At 55.1% G+C, this 20,926-nt stretch overlaps 1 protein-coding gene across 1 annotated transcript in view; it reads right to left on the reverse strand.

Annotated features, from left to right (window-relative positions):
- Positions 1–18,102, reverse strand: part of ank1a (ankyrin 1, erythrocytic a) — a 42,690-nt gene extending 24,588 nt beyond the window's left edge. Inside the window, 6 exon segments of the mRNA XM_072554374.1 lie at positions 1,866–1,990; positions 3,517–3,666; positions 14,203–14,286; positions 17,651–17,719; positions 17,721–17,783; positions 17,785–18,102. Of these exon segments, the coding sequence (XP_072410475.1) occupies positions 1,886–1,990; positions 3,517–3,666; positions 14,203–14,286; positions 17,651–17,719; positions 17,721–17,783; positions 17,785–17,871 (558 nt within the window). The 5' untranslated portion in view covers positions 17,872–18,102 and the 3' untranslated portion in view covers positions 1,866–1,885.
- Between the last annotated feature and the right edge of the window lie 2,824 nt (positions 18,103–20,926).

Here is a 20,926-nt window from a genome sequence, read left to right on the forward strand (position 1 = left end):
GGACGGAGGGAACGTTTGTGGGGGGGACGCCCTGACAGTTCAGTTTGATTTCAGCCGGACCACGGTGCTGGGGGAGAGCAAGCTGACTTTCGGGATGGAGATGGTTGTCAGCGTGAAGCGTGGAGTCTTGGAATCGCTGAGGACCCTCACCCCCCCAACCGCAACCACAAAGAGAGGCCTTGACGGTCAGCAAATGCCTCTCAGAGGCCAGAGTGAGGGAGCTCCCCAGCAGTTAGCACTGAACCTTGCTAGAGCCCCAAATGCAGGGGAGGGGGGAGGGGGGAGGAGGGGGACTCCAGCCTGGCTCAGATTCCCTCGCTCTCCCTCCCTCTCTCTCCCCCGCCTGGTCGGGGCAGGCTGGCTACAGGAGAAGGGACTGCCTGATGTGGGCCGGAGGGCGTCAGCTGGATCTCAAAGGTGATCCCAACCTGGAGGGGTCAGCAGGAGGCAGTGTTCCTGACCCACCCCCCCCCCCCCCCCCCCCCCCACAGCTCTCCAGGGAGGCAGAGGCACCGGCTTCACCTTCCCAAAGCGCTGCCCTCGCTGGGATTTCGGGCACCGGATCTGGGGGGAGGACGGTAAATGGGATCGCTGCTGTCAGAGTGAGTGATCGGGCCCAATGCTGTCAGTAACTCCCTGGGGAGCGTCTGGGCCCCTGAGGAACAGCTCACCACCCCCCCCCCCAACTGCTCTCTGCTTTCAAATCAGACATGAACAAATCCAGTACAACAGTCATTGCAACGCAGAGCTGAAAGGATGTTCAAAGGGGAGATGTTATCTGACTGTGATGCTCAGTGGGGGAAACACAGTGTCATCTCCTTCAGCCAGACTTGACTGTTCAGTCCCTCTCAAAACAGAATGCTGCTCTGGGGCTGATGGAGTGCTCCTCTCTCTCTCTCTCTCCCCCCCCAGCTCAGCCCTGACTCCTCACTCACACACACACAGAGAGAGAGAGAGAGATCAGTACCCTGTTGGGTAGAACACACAGCTGAAAGGGTCTCCCTGTAAAGGTTTCCCTGAGGTGAAGTTGGTTGGGTCTGTTACCCGGGTGACTGTGGGAGAGCGACAGGAGACCTCAGTGGAACGTGCGTGATCCCGAAGAGGGGAAACATTCAACAAGCTGTTTCCAGTCCTGGGAGAGTTGGCAACCAGAGGTTCTGTGAGTCGGGAGTGGGACGTTTAACAGAGAGAGACAGGCGAGGGGAAATCCCTTCTCTCCCGCTCTCTCTGAGGCCAGCGAATCACTGAATTCTTCACACGTTCCTGATTCTCCTGCTGTGTGGACGCGGCCTGACCTGCTGTGCTTTTCCAGCACCACTCGAATCTCGGCTCGTCACGGGTGTTCCCCAGGAAGGCGGGGAGATTTTCGAATCAGCAGGGAAGTGGGGGGTTACGGACAGCAGCATCGGTGAATGGAGGAGCAGAGCTGACGGGCAGATTGGCCACTGTGTGGGGCTCGGTCGCACGGTGTAGCCGTGCGGTTGAGGAAGGAGGGTCAGGTCCACCGCGCACACAGACAGGGAGACGCTGGGGATGTCGGAGCGAGGGGAAACGTCGGTTGGGGCGGGGGGGGGGGGGGTGACTTCAGAAACCTTGATGAATGAAGGCGTTCCGGCCCACAGCCAACACACTGCAGGAGCTGGACGGTTGGACGGGATGGTTGGGTCAGAGATCCCCCCCCAGAGGGGGACTCCCAGCCCTGACAGCTGCAGAGACGCAGCTTCACGGGGCGAGCCCTGGAGGGGCGCAGTGTCGGTCACTACCAGGTGGAAACCCCCTCCCAATGGTACTCCCAGCGTCAGCAAGGGGCAAGAATCTTGTCAGTCAGTCAAGGTCAGGTCACACTGCCGTCACACTGCAGTTACCTTGTGGCACCGTCCCTAAATCACGGCAGTGACGGAGCTCCTCGGGAGCTGATTCTCTTCACAATCTGTGCACCCATTCGGCCATGAATCCACTCAGGGTACAAGGCACTGTCACTCTCTGTCAGCTGAGCATTGAGACATTGGAGACAAGAGATTCCCGACAGCACAGACAGACGGTCACAGAGAATGAATGGGAAAAGAGAGTCAATCACAATGGAGAAGACACACAGCATGGAGGACAGAGAAAAAGGTGATTCCAAACACACCCACACACACACACACACAAACTCACCCACACACACACACCCACACACACGCACACACATACGCACACACAGAGCAAGGTTCAGATATATATACACACACACACACACACAGAGCAAGGTTCAGGTACACACACACAGAGCAAGGTTCAGATATATACACATACACACACACAGAGCAAGGTTCAGGTACACACACAGAGCAAGGTTCAGATATATACACACACACACACACACAGCAAGGTTCAGGTACACACACACACAGCAAGGTTCAGGTACACACACACACACACACACACACAGAGCAAGGTTCAGGTACACACACACACACACACACACACACAGAGCAAGGTTCAGGTACATACAACACACACACACACACACACACAGCAAGGTTCAGGTACACACACACACACACACACAAAGCAAGGTTCAGGTACATACAAACACACACACACACACAGCAAGGTTCAGGTACACACACACACACACACACACACAGAGCAAGGTTCAGGTACATACAAACACACACACACACACACACACACAGCAAGGTTCAGGTACACACACACACACACACACACAGAGCAAGGTTCAGGTACATACAAACACACACACACACACAGCAAGGTTCAGGTACACACACACACACACACACACACAGAGCAAGGTTCAGGTACATACAAACACACACACACACAGCAAGGTTCAGGTACACACACACACACACAGCAAGGTTCAGGTACACACACACACACACACACACAGAGCAATGTTCAGATATACACACACACAGAGCAAGGTTCAGGTACACACACACACACACACAGCAATGTTCAGATATACACACACACAGAACAAGGTTCAGGTACACACACACAGAACAAGGTTCAGGTACACACACACAGAGCAAGGTTCAGGTACACACACACACACAGACAGAGCAAGATTCACACACACAGAGCAAAGTTCAGGTACACACACACACACAGACAGAGCAAGATTCACACACACACACACAGACAGAGCAAGATTCACATACACACACACACACACACAGAGCAAGGTTCAGGTGCACAGACAGAAACACCTGGAGTAACGCACACAGACACTAACTCAGAGATTAACGCACACATCGACACCCACCCACAGACTGTCTCACACAGAGACATGCACCCACAGACTGATGCACTCACACACACAGGCAGACTGTCACACACACAGACTGTCATGCACACACACTCACAGACCGACTGACACACGCACCCACAGTGATTTGTGTACACACACACACACACACAGACAGACACCCAATGAGACCCGCCCCTCACAGTCGGCAGTGTGTATCAGGTGTGTACCCGTGCCCGGCCTATGGAGGACAGCGTTACCTTCCTGCTGGTGGAGTCCCGCACAAACACTCCATACTTTGCCAAGTTGTCTGGCTGGTTTTCCGAGGCCGCTGGCTCCTGGTGCAGTATCTCCACTGTCTCCTCCTTCCCTTCGGCTGGAGTTACCCTCCGCACCACCTTCCGAACAATCTGCAGGGGAAGACAAAGGTGGGGTCCATCCCCTGGTGTGAGCACGCTGTCATCATCACCGTGGCTACACTTCCCAAACCATCCCACCCTGCTAACCCATTGGCCGGGAAGCTCCCTGGGGCTTCAGCAAGACATTCCCTCACACTCATCTGTCCAGAAAAGGTACAGGCTCCAGGAAGGTGTTGCTCCCTCTCAGAGTCTCCTCCCAGAATCCCGGCTCCCATTCCCACTCTCCCTCAGCAGAGCTGGGGACTCAGACACAGACAGACTGACACGGACACACAGACAGGCAGACACATACAGACAGAGAGACACACACACACACAGATACATACAGACACACACACAAGTATTCGAGACTGATTCTCAGTCCAACTGTAGTTCACAGAACATGGGAAGGGATGCACTCTGAACAGTCTGATTCTCAGTCCGTCTGTAGTTCACAGAACATGGGAAGGGTGCACTCTGAACAGTCTGATTCTCAGTCCGTCTGTAGTTCACAGAACATGGGAAGGGTGCGCTCTGAACAGTCTGATTCTCAGTCCGTCTGTAGTTCACAGAACATGGGAAGGGTGCGCTCTGAACAGTCCGATTCTCAGTCCGTCTGTAGTTCACAGAACATGGGAAGGGTGCGCTCTGAACAGTCTGATTCTCAGTCCGACTGTAGTTCACAGACCATGGGAAGGATGCGCTCTGAACAGTCTGATTCTCAGTCCAACTGTAGTTCACAGAACATGGGAAGGGATGCACTCTGAACAGTCTGATTCTCAGTCCGACTGTAGTTCACAGAACATGGGAAGGGTGCGCTCTGAACAGTCTGATTCTCAGTCAGACTGTAGTTCACAGAACATGGGAAGGATGCGCTCTGAACAGTCTGATTCTCAGTCCGACTGTAGTTCACAGAACATGGGAAGGGTGCGCTCTGAACAGCCTGATTCTCAGTCCAACTGTAGTTCACAGAACATGGGAAGGGTGCGCTCTGAACAGTCCGATTCTCAGTCCGACTGTAGTTCACAGAACATGGGAAGGGTGCACTCTGAACAGTCCGATTCTCAGTCCGTCTGTAGTTCACAGAACATGGGAAGGGTGCGCTCTGAACAGTCCGATTCTCAGTCCGTCTGTAGTTCACAGAACATGGGAAGGGTGCGCTCTGAACAGCCTGATTCTCAGTCCGACTGTAGTTCACAGAACATGGGAAGGGTGCGCTCTGAACAGTCCGATTCTCAGTCCGACTGTAGTTCACAGAACATGGGAAGGGTGCACTCTGAACAGTCCGATTCTCAGTCCGTCTGTAGTTCACAGAACATGGGAAGGGTGCGCTCTGAACAGTCCGATTCTCAGTCCGTCTGTAGTTCACAGAACATGGGAAGGGTGCGCTCTGAACAGTCTGATTCTCAGTCCGACTGTAGTTCACAGAACATGGGAAGGGTGCGCTCTGAACAGTCTGACTCTCAGTCCGACTGTAGTTCACAGAACATGGGAAGGGTGCGCTCTGAACAGTCTGACTCTCAGTCCGACTGTAGTTCACAGACCATGGGAAGGGTGCGCTCTGAACAGTCTGACTCTCAGTCCGACTGAATTTCACAGACCATGGGAAGGGATGTGCTCTGAACAGTCTGATTCTCAGTCCGACTGTAGTTCACAGAACATGGGAAGGGTGCGCTCTGAACAGTCTGATTCTCAGTCAGACTGTAGTTCACAGAACATGGGAAGGATGCGCTCTGAACAGTCTGATTCTCAGTCTGACTGTAGTTCACAGAACATGGGAAGGGTGCGCTCTGAACAGCCTGATTCTCAGTCCAACTGTAGTTCACAGAACATGGGAAGGGTGCGCTCTGAACAGTCTGATTCTCAGTCAGACTGTAGTTCACAGAACATGGGAAGGATGCGCTCTGAACAGTCTGATTCTCAGTCCGACTGTAGTTCACAGAACATGGGAAGGGTGCGCTCTGAACAGCCTGATTCTCAGTCCAACTGTAGTTCACAGAACATGGGAAGGGTGCGCCCGGAACAGTCTGATTCTCAGTCAGACTGTAGTTCACAGAACATGGGAAGGGTGCGCTCTGAACAGTCTGATTCTCAGTCCGACTGTAGTTCACAGAACATGGGAAGGGTGCGCTCTGAACAGTCTGACTCTCAGTCCGACTGTAGTTCACAGAACATGGGAAGGGTGCACTCTGAACAGTCTGACTCTCAGTCCGACTGTAGTTCACAGACCATGGGAAGGGTGCGCTCTGAACAGTCCGATTCTCAGTCCGACTGTAGTTCACAGAACATGGGAAGGGTGCGCTCTGAACAGTCCGATTCTCAGTCCGACTGTAGTTCACAGAACATGGGAAGGGTGCACTCTGAACAGTCCGATTCTCAGTCCGTCTGTAGTTCACAGAACATGGGAAGGGTGCGCTCTGAACAGTCCGATTCTCAGTCCGTCTGTAGTTCACAGAACATGGGAAGGGTGCGCTCTGAACAGTCTGATTCTCAGTCCGACTGTAGTTCACAGAACATGGGAAGGGTGCGCTCTGAACAGTCTGACTCTCAGTCCGACTGTAGTTCACAGAACATGGGAAGGGTGCGCTCTGAACAGTCTGACTCTCAGTCCGACTGTAGTTCACAGACCATGGGAAGGGATGTGCTCTGAACAGTCTGATTCTCAGTCCGACTGTAGTTCACAGAACATGGGAAGGGTGCGCTCTGAACAGTCTGATTCTCAGTCAGACTGTAGTTCACAGAACATGGGAAGGATGCGCTCTGAACAGTCTGATTCTCAGTCCGACTGTAGTTCACAGAACATGGGAAGGGTGCGCTCTGAACAGCCTGATTCTCAGTCCAACTGTAGTTCACAGAACATGGGAAGGGTGCGCTCTGAACAGTCCGATTCTCAGTCCGACTGTAGTTCACAGAACATGGGAAGGGTGCACTCTGAACAGTCCGATTCTCAGTCCGTCTGTAGTTCACAGAACATGGGAAGGGTGCGCTCTGAACAGTCCGATTCTCAGTCCGTCTGTAGTTCACAGAACATGGGAAGGGTGCGCTCTGAACAGTCTGATTCTCAGTCCGACTGTAGTTCACAGAACATGGGAAGGGTGCGCTCTGAACAGTCTGACTCTCAGTCCGACTGTAGTTCACAGAACATGGGAAGGGTGCGCTCTGAACAGTCTGACTCTCAGTCCGACTGTAGTTCACAGACCATGGGAAGGGATGTGCTCTGAACAGTCTGATTCTCAGTCCGACTGTAGTTCACAGAACATGGGAAGGGTGCGCTCTGAACAGTCTGATTCTCAGTCAGACTGTAGTTCACAGAACATGGGAAGGATGCGCTCTGAACAGTCTGATTCTCAGTCCGACTGTAGTTCACAGAACATGGGAAGGGTGCGCTCTGAACAGCCTGATTCTCAGTCCAACTGTAGTTCACAGAACATGGGAAGGGTGCGCTCTGAACAGTCCGATTCTCAGTCCGACTGTAGTTCACAGAACATGGGAAGGGTGCGCTCTGAACAGTCCGATTCTCAGTCCGTCTGTAGTTCACAGAACATGGGAAGGGTGCGCTCTGAACAGTCCGATTCTCAGTCCGTCTGTAGTTCACAGAACATGGGAAGGGTGCGCTCTGAACAGTCTGACTCTCAGTCCGACTGTAGTTCACAGAACATGGGAAGGGTGCGCTCTGAACAGTCTGACTCTCAGTCCGACTGTAGTTCACAGACCATGGGAAGGGATGTGCTCTGAACAGTCTGATTCTCAGTCCGACTGTAGTTCACAGAACATGGGAAGGGTGCGCTCTGAACAGTCTGATTCTCAGTCTGACTGTAGTTCACAGAACATGGGAAGGGTGCACTCTGAACAGTCTGATTCTCAGTCCGTCTGTAGTTCACAGAACATGGGAAGGGTGCGCTCTGAACAGTCTGATTCTCAGTCTGACTGTAGTTCACAGAACATGGGAAGGGTGCGCTCTGAACAGTCTGATTCTCAGTCCGACTGTAGTTCACAGACCATGGGAAGGGATGCGCTCTGAACAGTCTGATTCTCAGTCCAACTGTAGTTCACAGAACATGGGAAGGGTGCGCTCTGAACAGTCTGATTCTCAGTCTGACTGTAGTTCACAGAACATGGGAAGGGTGCGCTCTGAACAGTCTGATTCTCAGTCCGACTGTAGTTCACAGACCATGGGAAGGGATGCGCTCTGAACAGTCTGATTCTCAGTCCGACTGTAGTTCACAGAACATGGGAAGGGTGCACTCTGAACAGTCTGATTCTCAGTCCGACTGTAGTTCACAGAACATGGGAAGGGTGCGCTCTGAACAGTCTGACTCTCAGTCCGACTGTAGTTCAGAGAACATGGGAAGGGTGCGCTCGGAACAGTCTGACTCTCAGTCCGACTGTAGTTCACAGAACATGGGAAGGGATGCACTCTGAACAGTCTGATTCTCAGTCCGACTGTAGTTCACAGAACATGGGAAGGGTGCGCTCTGAACAGTCTGATTCTCAGTCAGACTGTAGTTCACAGAACATGGGAAGGATGCGCTCTGAACAGTCTGATTCTCAGTCCGTCTGTAGTTCACAGAACATGGGAAGGGTGCGCTCTGAACAGTCCGATTCTCAGTCCGTCTGTAGTTCACAGAACATGGGAAGGGTGCGCTCTGAACAGTCTGATTCTCAGTCCGACTGTAGTTCACAGAACATGGGAAGGGTGCGCTCTGAACAGTCTGACTCTCAGTCCGACTGTAGTTCACAGAACATGGGAAGGGTGCGCTCTGAACAGTCTGACTCTCAGTCCGACTGTAGTTCACAGACCATGGGAAGGGATGTGCTCTGAACAGTCTGATTCTCAGTCCGACTGTAGTTCACAGAACATGGGAAGGGTGCGCTCTGAACAGTCTGATTCTCAGTCTGACTGTAGTTCACAGAACATGGGAAGGGTGCGCTCTGAACAGTCTGATTCTCAGTCCGACTGTAGTTCACAGAACATGGGAAGGGTGCGCTCTGAACAGTCTGACTCTCAGTCCGACTGTAGTTCACAGAACATGGGAAGGGTGCGCTCTGAACAGTCTGACTCTCAGTCCGACTGTAGTTCACAGACCATGGGAAGGGATGTGCTCTGAACAGTCTGATTCTCAGTCCGACTGTAGTTCACAGAACATGGGAAGGGTGCGCTCTGAACAGTCTGATTCTCAGTCAGACTGTAGTTCACAGAACATGGGAAGGATGCGCTCTGAACAGTCTGATTCTCAGTCCGACTGTAGTTCACAGAACATGGGAAGGGTGCGCTCTGAACAGCCTGATTCTCAGTCCAACTGTAGTTCACAGAACATGGGAAGGGTGCGCTCTGAACAGTCCGATTCTCAGTCCGACTGTAGTTCACAGAACATGGGAAGGGTGCACTCTGAACAGTCCGATTCTCAGTCCGTCTGTAGTTCACAGAACATGGGAAGGGTGCGCTCTGAACAGTCCGATTCTCAGTCCGTCTGTAGTTCACAGAACATGGGAAGGGTGCGCTCTGAACAGTCTGATTCTCAGTCCGACTGTAGTTCACAGAACATGGGAAGGGTGCGCTCTGAACAGTCTGACTCTCAGTCCGACTGTAGTTCACAGAACATGGGAAGGGTGCGCTCTGAACAGTCTGACTCTCAGTCCGACTGTAGTTCACAGACCATGGGAAGGGATGTGCTCTGAACAGTCTGATTCTCAGTCCGACTGTAGTTCACAGAACATGGGAAGGGTGCGCTCTGAACAGTCTGATTCTCAGTCAGACTGTAGTTCACAGAACATGGGAAGGATGCGCTCTGAACAGTCTGATTCTCAGTCCGACTGTAGTTCACAGAACATGGGAAGGGTGCGCTCTGAACAGCCTGATTCTCAGTCCAACTGTAGTTCACAGAACATGGGAAGGGTGCGCTCTGAACAGTCCGATTCTCAGTCCGACTGTAGTTCACAGAACATGGGAAGGGTGCACTCTGAACAGTCCGATTCTCAGTCCGTCTGTAGTTCACAGAACATGGGAAGGGTGCGCTCTGAACAGTCCGATTCTCAGTCCGTCTGTAGTTCACAGAACATGGGAAGGGTGCGCTCTGAACAGTCCGATTCTCAGTCCGTCTGTAGTTCACAGAACATGGGAAGGGTGCGCTCTGAACAGTCTGACTCTCAGTCCGACTGTAGTTCACAGAACATGGGAAGGGTGCGCTCTGAACAGTCTGACTCTCAGTCCGACTGTAGTTCACAGACCATGGGAAGGGATGTGCTCTGAACAGTCTGACTCTCAGTCCGACTGTAGTTCACAGACCATGGGAAGGGATGTGCTCTGAACAGTCTGATTCTCAGTCCGACTGTAGTTCACAGAACATGGGAAGGGTGCGCTCTGAACAGTCTGATTCTCAGTCAGACTGTAGTTCACAGAACATGGGAAGGATGCGCTCTGAACAGTCTGATTCTCAGTCCGACTGTAGTTCACAGAACATGGGAAGGGTGCGCTCTGAACAGCCTGATTCTCAGTCCAACTGTAGTTCACAGAACATGGGAAGGGTGCGCTCTGAACAGTCCGATTCTCAGTCCGACTGTAGTTCACAGAACATGGGAAGGGTGCACTCTGAACAGTCCGATTCTCAGTCCGTCTGTAGTTCACAGAACATGGGAAGGGTGCGCTCTGAACAGTCTGACTCTCAGTCCGACTGTAGTTCACAGACCATGGGAAGGGATGTGCTCTGAACAGTCTGATTCTCAGTCCGACTGTAGTTCACAGAACATGGGAAGGGTGCGCTCTGAACAGTCTGATTCTCAGTCAGACTGTAGTTCACAGAACATGGGAAGGATGCGCTCTGAACAGTCTGATTCTCAGTCCGACTGTAGTTCACAGAACATGGGAAGGGTGCGCTCTGAACAGCCTGATTCTCAGTCCAACTGTAGTTCACAGAACATGGGAAGGGTGCGCTCTGAACAGTCCGATTCTCAGTCCGACTGTAGTTCACAGAACATGGGAAGGGTGCACTCTGAACAGTCCGATTCTCAGTCCGACTGTAGTTCACAGAACATGGGAAGGGTGCGCTCTGAACAGTCTGATTCTCAGTCAGACTGTAGTTCACAGAACATGGGAAGGATGCGCTCTGAACAGTCTGATTCTCAGTCCGACTGTAGTTCACAGAACATGGGAAGGGTGCGCTCTGAACAGCCTGATTCTCAGTCCAACTGTAGTTCACAGAACATGGGAAGGGTGCGCTCTGAACAGTCCGATTCTCAGTCCGACTGTAGTTCACAGAACATGGGAAGGATGCGCTCTGAACAGTCTGATTCTCAGTCCGACTGTAGTTCACAGAACATGGGAAGGGTGCGCTCTGAACAGCCTGATTCTCAGTCCGACTGTAGTTCACAGAACATGGGAAGGGTGCACTCTGAACAGTCTGATTCTCAGTCCGACTGTAGTTCACAGAACATGGGAAGGGTGCGCTCTGAACAGTCTGATTCTCAGTCAGACTGTAGTTCACAGAACATGGGAAGGATGCGCTCTGAACAGTCTGATTCTCAGTCCGACTGTAGTTCACAGAACATGGGAAGGGTGCGCTCTGAACAGCCTGATTCTCAGTCCAACTGTAGTTCACAGAACATGGGAAGGGTGCGCTCTGAACAGTCCGATTCTCAGTCCGACTGTAGTTCACAGAACATGGGAAGGATGCGCTCTGAACAGTCTGATTCTCAGTCCGACTGTAGTTCACAGAACATGGGAAGGGTGCGCTCTGAACAGCCTGATTCTCAGTCCAACTGTAGTTCACAGAACATGGGAAGGGTGCGCTCTGAACAGTCCGATTCTCAGTCCGACTGTAGTTCACAGAACATGGGAAGGATGCGCTCTGAACAGTCTGATTCTCAGTCCGACTGTAGTTCACAGAACATGGGAAGGATGCGCTCTGAACAGTCTGATTCTCAGTCCGACTGTAGTTCACAGAACATGGGAAGGGTGCACTCTGAACAGTCTGATTCTCAGTCCGACTGTAGTTCACAGAACATGGGAAGGGTGCGCTCTGAACAGTCTGATTCTCAGTCAGACTGTAGTTCACAGAACATGGGAAGGATGCGCTCTGAACAGTCTGATTCTCAGTCCGACTGTAGTTCACAGAACATGGGAAGGGTGCGCTCTGAACAGCCTGATTCTCAGTCCAACTGTAGTTCACAGAACATGGGAAGGGTGCGCTCTGAACAGTCCGATTCTCAGTCCGACTGTAGTTCACAGAACATGGGAAGGGTGCACTCTGAACAGTCCGATTCTCAGTCCGTCTGTAGTTCACAGAACATGGGAAGGGTGCGCTCTGAACAGTCTGACTCTCAGTCCGACTGTAGTTCACAGACCATGGGAAGGGATGTGCTCTGAACAGTCTGATTCTCAGTCCGACTGTAGTTCACAGAACATGGGAAGGGTGCGCTCTGAACAGTCTGATTCTCAGTCAGACTGTAGTTCACAGAACATGGGAAGGATGCGCTCTGAACAGTCTGATTCTCAGTCCGACTGTAGTTCACAGAACATGGGAAGGGTGCGCTCTGAACAGCCTGATTCTCAGTCCAACTGTAGTTCACAGAACATGGGAAGGGTGCGCTCTGAACAGTCCGATTCTCAGTCCGACTGTAGTTCACAGAACATGGGAAGGGTGCACTCTGAACAGTCCGATTCTCAGTCCGTCTGTAGTTCACAGAACATGGGAAGGGTGCGCTCTGAACAGTCTGACTCTCAGTCCGACTGTAGTTCACAGAACATGGGAAGGGTGCGCTCTGAACAGTCTGACTCTCAGTCCGACTGTAGTTCACAGACCATGGGAAGGGATGTGCTCTGAACAGTCTGATTCTCAGTCCGACTGTAGTTCACAGAACATGGGAAGGGTGCGCTCTGAACAGTCTGATTCTCAGTCTGACTGTAGTTCACAGAACATGGGAAGGGTGCACTCTGAACAGTCTGATTCTCAGTCCGTCTGTAGTTCACAGAACATGGGAAGGGTGCGCTCTGAACAGTCTGATTCTCAGTCTGACTGTAGTTCACAGAACATGGGAAGGGTGCGCTCTGAACAGTCTGATTCTCAGTCCGACTGTAGTTCACAGACCATGGGAAGGGATGCGCTCTGAACAGTCTGATTCTCAGTCCAACTGTAGTTCACAGAACATGGGAAGGGTGCGCTCTGAACAGTCTGATTCTCAGTCTGACTGTAGTTCACAGAACATGGGAAGGGTGCGCTCTGAACAGTCTGATTCTCAGTCCGACTGTAGTTCACAGACCATGGGAAGGGATGCGCTCTGAACAGTCTGATTCTCAGTCCGACTGTAGTTCACAGAACATGGGAAGGGTGCACTCTGAACAGTCTGATTCTCAGTCCGACTGTAGTTCACAGAACATGGGAAGGGTGCGCTCTGAACAGTCTGACTCTCAGTCCGACTGTAGTTCAGAGAACATGGGAAGGGTGCGCTCGGAACAGTCTGACTCTCAGTCCGACTGTAGTTCACAGAACATGGGAAGGGATGCACTCTGAACAGTCTGATTCTCAGTCCGACTGTAGTTCACAGAACATGGGAAGGGTGCGCTCTGAACAGTCTGATTCTCAGTCAGACTGTAGTTCACAGAACATGGGAAGGATGCGCTCTGAACAGTCTGATTCTCAGTCCGTCTGTAGTTCACAGAACATGGGAAGGGTGCGCTCTGAACAGTCCGATTCTCAGTCCGTCTGTAGTTCACAGAACATGGGAAGGGTGCGCTCTGAACAGTCTGATTCTCAGTCCGACTGTAGTTCACAGAACATGGGAAGGGTGCGCTCTGAACAGTCTGACTCTCAGTCCGACTGTAGTTCACAGAACATGGGAAGGGTGCGCTCTGAACAGTCTGACTCTCAGTCCGACTGTAGTTCACAGACCATGGGAAGGGATGTGCTCTGAACAGTCTGATTCTCAGTCCGACTGTAGTTCACAGAACATGGGAAGGGTGCGCTCTGAACAGTCTGATTCTCAGTCTGACTGTAGTTCACAGGAACATGGGAAGGGTGCGCTCTGAACAGTCTGACTCTCAGTCCGACTGTAGTTCACAGAACAGGGTCATCGGGCCGTTTTGCCTTCCATCCCTCAAAGGGAAGCAGCCATCTGGGAAGGGCAGACCAAGCCAGGGAACTCCACGGGACAGACACCTCCCGGTTCGGATTGGCCCTCACCCTCGGCATTGCCTCCCCGCCCCCCCCCTACTTGCCCACAATGCACAGGGGCAGACACTGAAACAGACGGTCGCTGGAACACCTCGCGCTGGCAGGCTGCATTATAAAGAACGCCTCCCTCTTCAACCCGTCCCCCTCCGTCGGACTGGGGGCCAAAACCAGGGAACAGGCGCTGGGTTCAACCAAGGGAACCGCACGGGGAGATGGCGTTGCTTTACCGCCCCGACGCTGCAGGGACGCGCTCCCTGGCGCCTTCACTTGACCTGACGGTTTCCTCCCGAGCCAACGGTGAGCTTGGTTTTAAATCCCCCCCCCACCCCCCCCGCCACCCCCAGGGCGACTCGCATATGCGAGGGGGTCCCCGTGTCATTACTTTCTTCGTCACCAGGTTGCCATCTTCGTCGGTGAACTGCTCCTCCCTCACCGATTCTCCCGGAATGTTCTTGGCTTCTTCGCCCTGCGGGTGTCGACACAGAAGAGAAGTCAGCGCCATGTGTGGCCCCTCCCCCACCCCCCAACCCCCCCCCCCCCCCCCCCCCCCCCCCCCCCCCCCCCCCCCCCCCCCCCCCCCCCCCCCCCCCCCCCCCCCCCCCCCCCCATCCCCAAAGACCCCTCGGTCGCCCCACCCTTAAGGGGGGGGGGGATGGGGTGGAAGGGCAGATGAGTGCCAACCTCCCCGCTGCAGACTGCCAGTGGGCGCCGAACCCAGCCCCGTGGCGCACGCTCCCAACCGCTGTCGGCGTTTTAACCTCCTCACCCTCCTGTGCCCTCCCCTCCCCCCCCCCCCCACCACCACCCCAAACTGTTCCCACTCCACCCTGCACCTTCGCCCCACTCTGTGCCTCTGGGCTTTGCCCCCACCACCCCCCCCCCGACCCGGACAGAACAACATCTGGGACGGCGCGCGGCCGCTCTTGGTGGGGGAACCTAGAAAAGGGTGGGGGGGGGGGGGGTGCATACACACCACTCACCGCAGGGGAGAGCGATGCCCCACCCCCCCCCCCTCCCAACTTCCCACTTCCCTCCCTGAAGTCACCCAAGTCTCGGTTGGGTGCACCTGACATCAAGTGGATTTTCAGGCCTTCGGGTGTAGGCCGGACAGTGGGGGGGTGACCAAACTCTCGCGGCGATCTGAGCGAGCGGGGCTGGGGTACAGGCCGGGGAAGCCCACTTGATTGACCGACGGGGCAAGTGGCGCCCGGCCTTCGCCCGCTCCAGCCAGGCCCTCACGGTCGCCCTCCGTCTCCCTGGTAACCGAACGCCTGCTTCCTTCACCAGGGTCCACCCGCAAACCCAGACACCGCCCCATGTGCCTCGTCCCATGTGATCGATCGGATCGAGCCTCCATTTTGCACCCCCCCCCCCCACCCCCCACCATCTGTCTCCCCTCAGTGTTGGTACTGCCAGCCAGCGCAGGCTCAGAGACCAGAACTAGGCCCAACTCGACGTGGGAAGCCGCTCGGCCCACCGCTCGGCGAACGGGACGGCCTGCTAGCTCCCAGCCCTCCGTTGTGGCGGAACCTGAGGGCGACGGGCACCAGCAGGGTACTCCTGCTCGTCTATCTCTCAGGTGGGGTGGGATGGGGCGGGGGGTGCCGAGACGCCAACGTCATTGCTCCGTGTTGGAAGGGGGCTGGATCTCTGGTGACTCCTGGTCGCATCTCTGGTGCTGACCTCTCTCCTTCCCCAGCGGCCTGGTGGGGGTGGGTCAGAACAGGAAGGTGTCCTCCTGTTGGCTGCTGCCATGCGGGTTAAACACCGCTCCGCGATGCCAAGGGGGACCGGCAAGGCTGGTTAGTGGGTAACCTCAGAGCATGCACGCTTCCGTGGCCGAACGTGCCGAGGGGAGGCTTGAACCCAGGGGGAGAGGGGATAAGGGCAAAGGGAATCCACAAGGGCACGTCACAACCTCCGCAACTTCCCCCCACCCCACCGACTCACATGTGGGACTCGGAGGGGGGGATCGTATCTCTGTGCGTCCGAGTCAGGGGACCGAACCCCTCCCCACCGGCATGGCACGGCACGGCCCAGCCAACGTCTCCCAGAAACCCGCTGGGGCAGGGGGCAGGGGTCACACTGAGAGAGCCATCCCACAGTCACTCAGCTCCCACTGCACAGTTCGGCAGCTACAGAGTTAACTGGCATTCTGCAACACAGACAGCTGCTCTCTCTCTCTCTCTCTCCCCCTCCCCCCCGTCTCTCTCTCCCCCCTCCCCCCCCTCTCTCTCTCTCTCTCCCCCCTCACCCCCCGTCTCTCTCTCCCTCCCCCTCCCCCCCCGTCTCTCTCTCCTCCCTCACCTCTCTCCTCCCCCTCCCCCCACCTCTCTCTCTCCCCCTCCCCCACCTCTCTCTCTCTCCCCCTCCCCCCCCCTCTCTCTCTCCCCCTCCCCCCACCTCTCTCTCTCCCCCCTCCCCCCCTCTCTCTCTCCCCCTCCCCCCCTCTCTCTCTCTCCCCCTCCCCCCCTCTCTCTCCTCCCCCTCCCCCCTCTCTCTCTCGTCCCCCTCCCCCCCCTCTCTCTCTCCCCCTCCCCCCCCTCTCTCTCCCCTCCCCCCACCTCTCTCTCCCCCTCCCCCCTCTCTCTCTCCCCCTCCCCCCTCTCTCTCTCTCCCCCTCCCCCCCTCTCTCTCTCTCTCCCCCTCCCTCTCTCTTTCTCGCTCTCTCTCCCTCTCTTTCTTTCTCTCTCTCTCCCACCTCTTGCTCTCTCTCCCCCTCCCTCTCCCTCCCTCTCTCTTTCTCTCTCCCCCTCTCTCTCTCTCCCTCTCTCTCTCTCTCCCCCCCCTCACCTCTCTCTCTCTCCCCCCCTCTCACTCTCTCTCTCTCCCCCCCTCACTCTCTCTCTCTCCCCCCCCTCACTCTCTCTCTCTCCCCCCCTCTCACTCTCTCTCTCTCCCCCCCCCTCTCACTCTCTCTCTCTCCCCCCCCGCTTTTTCTCTCCCCCTCTCTCTCCCTCTCTTTCTCTCTCTCTCTCCCCTCTCTCTCTTTCTCTCTCTCTCCCGTCCCTCTCTCTCTTTCTCTCTCTCCCGCCCCTCTCTCTCTTTCTCTCTCTCTCCCGTCCCTCTCTTCTCTCTCTCTCACCCCTCCCTCTCTCCCTCTCTTTCTCTTTCTCTCTGTCTCTCTCTCCCTCTCCCTCCCTTTCTCTCTCTCCCTCCCTTTCTCTCTCTCTTCCCCTCCCTTTCTCTCTCCTTCTACCTCTCTATCTCCCTCTTATTCTCTCTCTCCCTCCCTCTCTTTCTTTCCCCCTCTCTCCCCCCCCACTTGCTCTCGCTTACCCCCTCCTCTCTCCCTCACCCTTGTCTCAGTGTCCCCCCCCCGACCCCCCACCCTTGCAGCGTGGTACCTGAGAACGGAACTCAGGACAATGCATTGGTGCGCCTGGAACTCGCGGTGGGAGGGGGGGGGGGGGTTCCCCACCCAACCTCAGGCTCCCCCACCCCCCACCCAAACCCAACTCCCTCCCCCACATGCAGACATCTTCAGAACAGGGCAGGACCTGGGCTCTGACTGAGACCATGCTCTGACAGTCCGGCCAAGTCTCTGTGTCCCCCCCCGGGCAGACACCCAACACCAACTCTCCCCCCACCCTACCACCCCCCCACCCCCCTCACAAACCAGCCAGGGCAGTTAGTCAGGCAGGCATGCCAACCCTCAGACAGAAGGAAGGTGTGGGGGCAGGGGGGGGGGGGGGAATAGGTCTGCACGTACTCTCCCAGCACAGAGGTGAACATGCACCACAGATGAGTGGGTCACACACTGGGGGTTGGGGATGGGGGGGGTGAGCTCAGACAGGGTCCCACACACACCGGGGCACTCGGGGGGTTACCTTGACGATCAGCCTGCGCCTGACGACCCGGGTGGTGACGATCTCCTCATCGTCGGAGCTGGTCTCCCCCCTCCCCGAGCTCCCTGTCCAGTTCCTGGTGGAGATATTTCAGCACAAGCTGTAGCCCCCCCCGAGGCGATGTGGAAGACATTCTGACAGCTGACCAGGAAGAAGCCGAGCAGCACCAGGCTGATGAGGAACTCGCTGAATAAAGTCAGCATGGTCCCCCCCGGTCTGCATGGCGGGCAGGGAGAGGGCGGGTGGGCAGAGTGGGGCACACACACAGCGCCCAGCGCTGCTGGCACCACATAAGGAGCTCGCAGCGGAGCCTCTGAACGCCGCTCACGCTAAATTCCTGTCAGCACGCAGGGTAGGCAGGCGAGGCAGCAGATCTGACGCCTCCGAACAGCTGCGGCACAGGCGTCACTTCCAAATAAGACGCCCCAGCCACTCGGCAAACCGGGAATTAAGGGAACGCGCGGGGCGCGCAATCCCCGGGGGGGGGGGGGGGGGGGGGGGGGTCAGCGGGTACCCTGCTCCCTCAGGAACTTTAACACAAACCACCACCCTTCCTCCCCACAAACTCTCTCAGGGAGCAGTGGGCAGGGTTCAGGGCATCTCTTGCACAGTCTGCATTTGTCTAACGCCTCCGATTCCACCACCTCACCCCCTCCCCCCCTGGGGGGGGGGGGGGGGGGGGGCCAGCTGCCCCTCCCAAACTCTCGGGTGGTAGGACCAGGAGGGTTGAGGGAGAGGTGAGGGGGAGACTGAGGCAGCCGCCATTGGACACTCTTCATCCGGGGAGAGGGGTGGTGGGGTTGGGGGGGGGGGTTTGGCTGTCCCAGTGAGGGGGGAGGAAGAGGGAGGGGGACAAGAAGGAAGCTGGGTGGCACAGCCTTGACAGGGAGAGACAGACACGGGGGTGGGGTGGGAGGGGGGTGCAGAGTGAGGGGCAAGGGTCACACAGTGGGAATGAATGTCTGTGTGTGAGAGAGAGAGAGAGTGTGGGAGTGTATGTCTCCGGTTTATCCCAGCTCCAGCTGGGAGATGGGAAGCCAGCCAGGAATACCCCGCTCAGGGGCTGTGCTGGAGGCGGGCGCTGAGACAGGGCTGGGGGGGGGGGGGGGCGGAGCTCTGTCAGATGGACGGTCTATCCCAGCTGGGAACATGGGCCACAGGCAACTGGTGTTAACCAGGGACACACACACACACACACAGACATACACTCCCACTCTCTCTCTCTCACACAGACATACACTCCCACTCTCTCTCTCTCACACACACAGACATACACTCCCACTCTCTCTCACACACACACACAGACATAAACTCCCACTCTCTCTCTCACACACACAGACATACACTCCCACTCTCGCTCACACACACAGACATACACTCCCACTCTCTCTCTCACACACACACAGACATACACTCCCACTCTCTCTCTCTCACACACACAGACATACACTCCCACTCTCTCTCTCTCTCACACACACAGACATACACTCTCTCTCTCTCTCACACACACAGACATACACTCCCACTCTCGCTCACACACACAGACATACACTCCCACTCTCTCTCTCACACACACAGACATACACTCCCACTCTCTCTCTCACACACAGACATACCCTCCCACTCTCTCTCTCTCACACAGACATACACTCCCACTCTCTCTCTCTCACACACACACACAGACATACACTCCCACTCTCTCTCTCTCACACAGACATACACTCCCACTCTCTCTCACACACACACACAGACATACACTCCCACTCTCTCTCTCTCACACACACAGACATACACTCCCACTCTCTCTCTCTCACACACACAGACATACACTCCCCACTCTCTCTCTCTCACACACACAGACATACACTCCCACTCTCTCTCTCCACACAGACATACACTCCACTCTCTCTCACACACAGACATACACTCCCACTCTCTCTCTCACACACACAGACATACACTCCCACTCTCTCTCTCACACACACAGACATACACTCCCACACTCTCTCTCTCACACACAGACATACACTCCCACTCTCTCTCTCTCTCTCACACACAGACATACACTCCCACTCTCTCTCTCACACACACAGACATACACTCCCACACTCTCTCTCTCACACACAGACATACACTCCCACTCTCTCTCTCTCTCACACTACAACAGACATACACTCCCACTCTCTCTCTCTCACACACAGACATACACTCCCACTCTCTCTCTCTCACACACACAGACATACACTCCCACTCTCTCTCTCTCTCACACAACACAGACATACACTCCCACTCTCTCTCTCTCACACACACAGACATACACTCCCACTCTCTCTCTCTCACACACACAGACATACACTCCCACTCTCTCTCTCACACACAGACATACACTCCCACTCTCTCTCTCTCACACACACAGACATACACTCCCACTCTCTCTCTCTCACACACAGACATACACTCCCACTCTCTCTCTCTCACACACACAGACATACACTCCCACTCTCTCTCTCTCTCACACACACAGACATACACTCCACTCTCTCTCTCTCACACACACAGACATACACTCCCACTCTCTCTCTCTCACACACACAGACATACACTCCCGACTCTCTCTCTCACACACAGACATACACTCCCACTCTCTCTCTCACACACACAGACATACACTCCCACTCTCTCTCTCTCTCACACAGACATACACTCCCACTCTCTCTCTCTCACACACACACAGACATACACTCCCACTCTCTCTCTCTCACACACACAGACATACACTCCCACTCTCTCTCTCTCACACACAGACATACACTCCCACTCTCTCTCTCACACACACACAGACATACACTCCCACTCTCTCTCACTCTCACACACACAGACATACACTCCTCTCTCTCTCTCACACACACACAGACATACACTCCCTCTCTCTCTCTCACACACACAGACATACACTCCCACTCTCTCTCTCACACACACAGACATACACTCCCACTCTCTCTCTCACACACACACAGACATACCCTCCACTCTCTCTCTCTCTCACAACAGACATACACTCCCACTCTCTCTCTCTCACACACAGACATACACTCCCACTCTCTCTCTCTCACACACACACAGACATACACTCCCACTCTCTCTCTCTCACACACACACAGACATACACTCCCCACTCTCCCTCTCTCACACACAGACATACACTCCCACTCTCTCTCTCTCACACACAGACATACACTCCCACTCTCCCTCTCTCAC

Source organism: Chiloscyllium punctatum, chromosome 35 (genome assembly GCF_047496795.1).
Source record: "Chiloscyllium punctatum isolate Juve2018m chromosome 35, sChiPun1.3, whole genome shotgun sequence".
Taxonomy (NCBI): domain Eukaryota; kingdom Metazoa; phylum Chordata; class Chondrichthyes; order Orectolobiformes; family Hemiscylliidae; genus Chiloscyllium; species Chiloscyllium punctatum.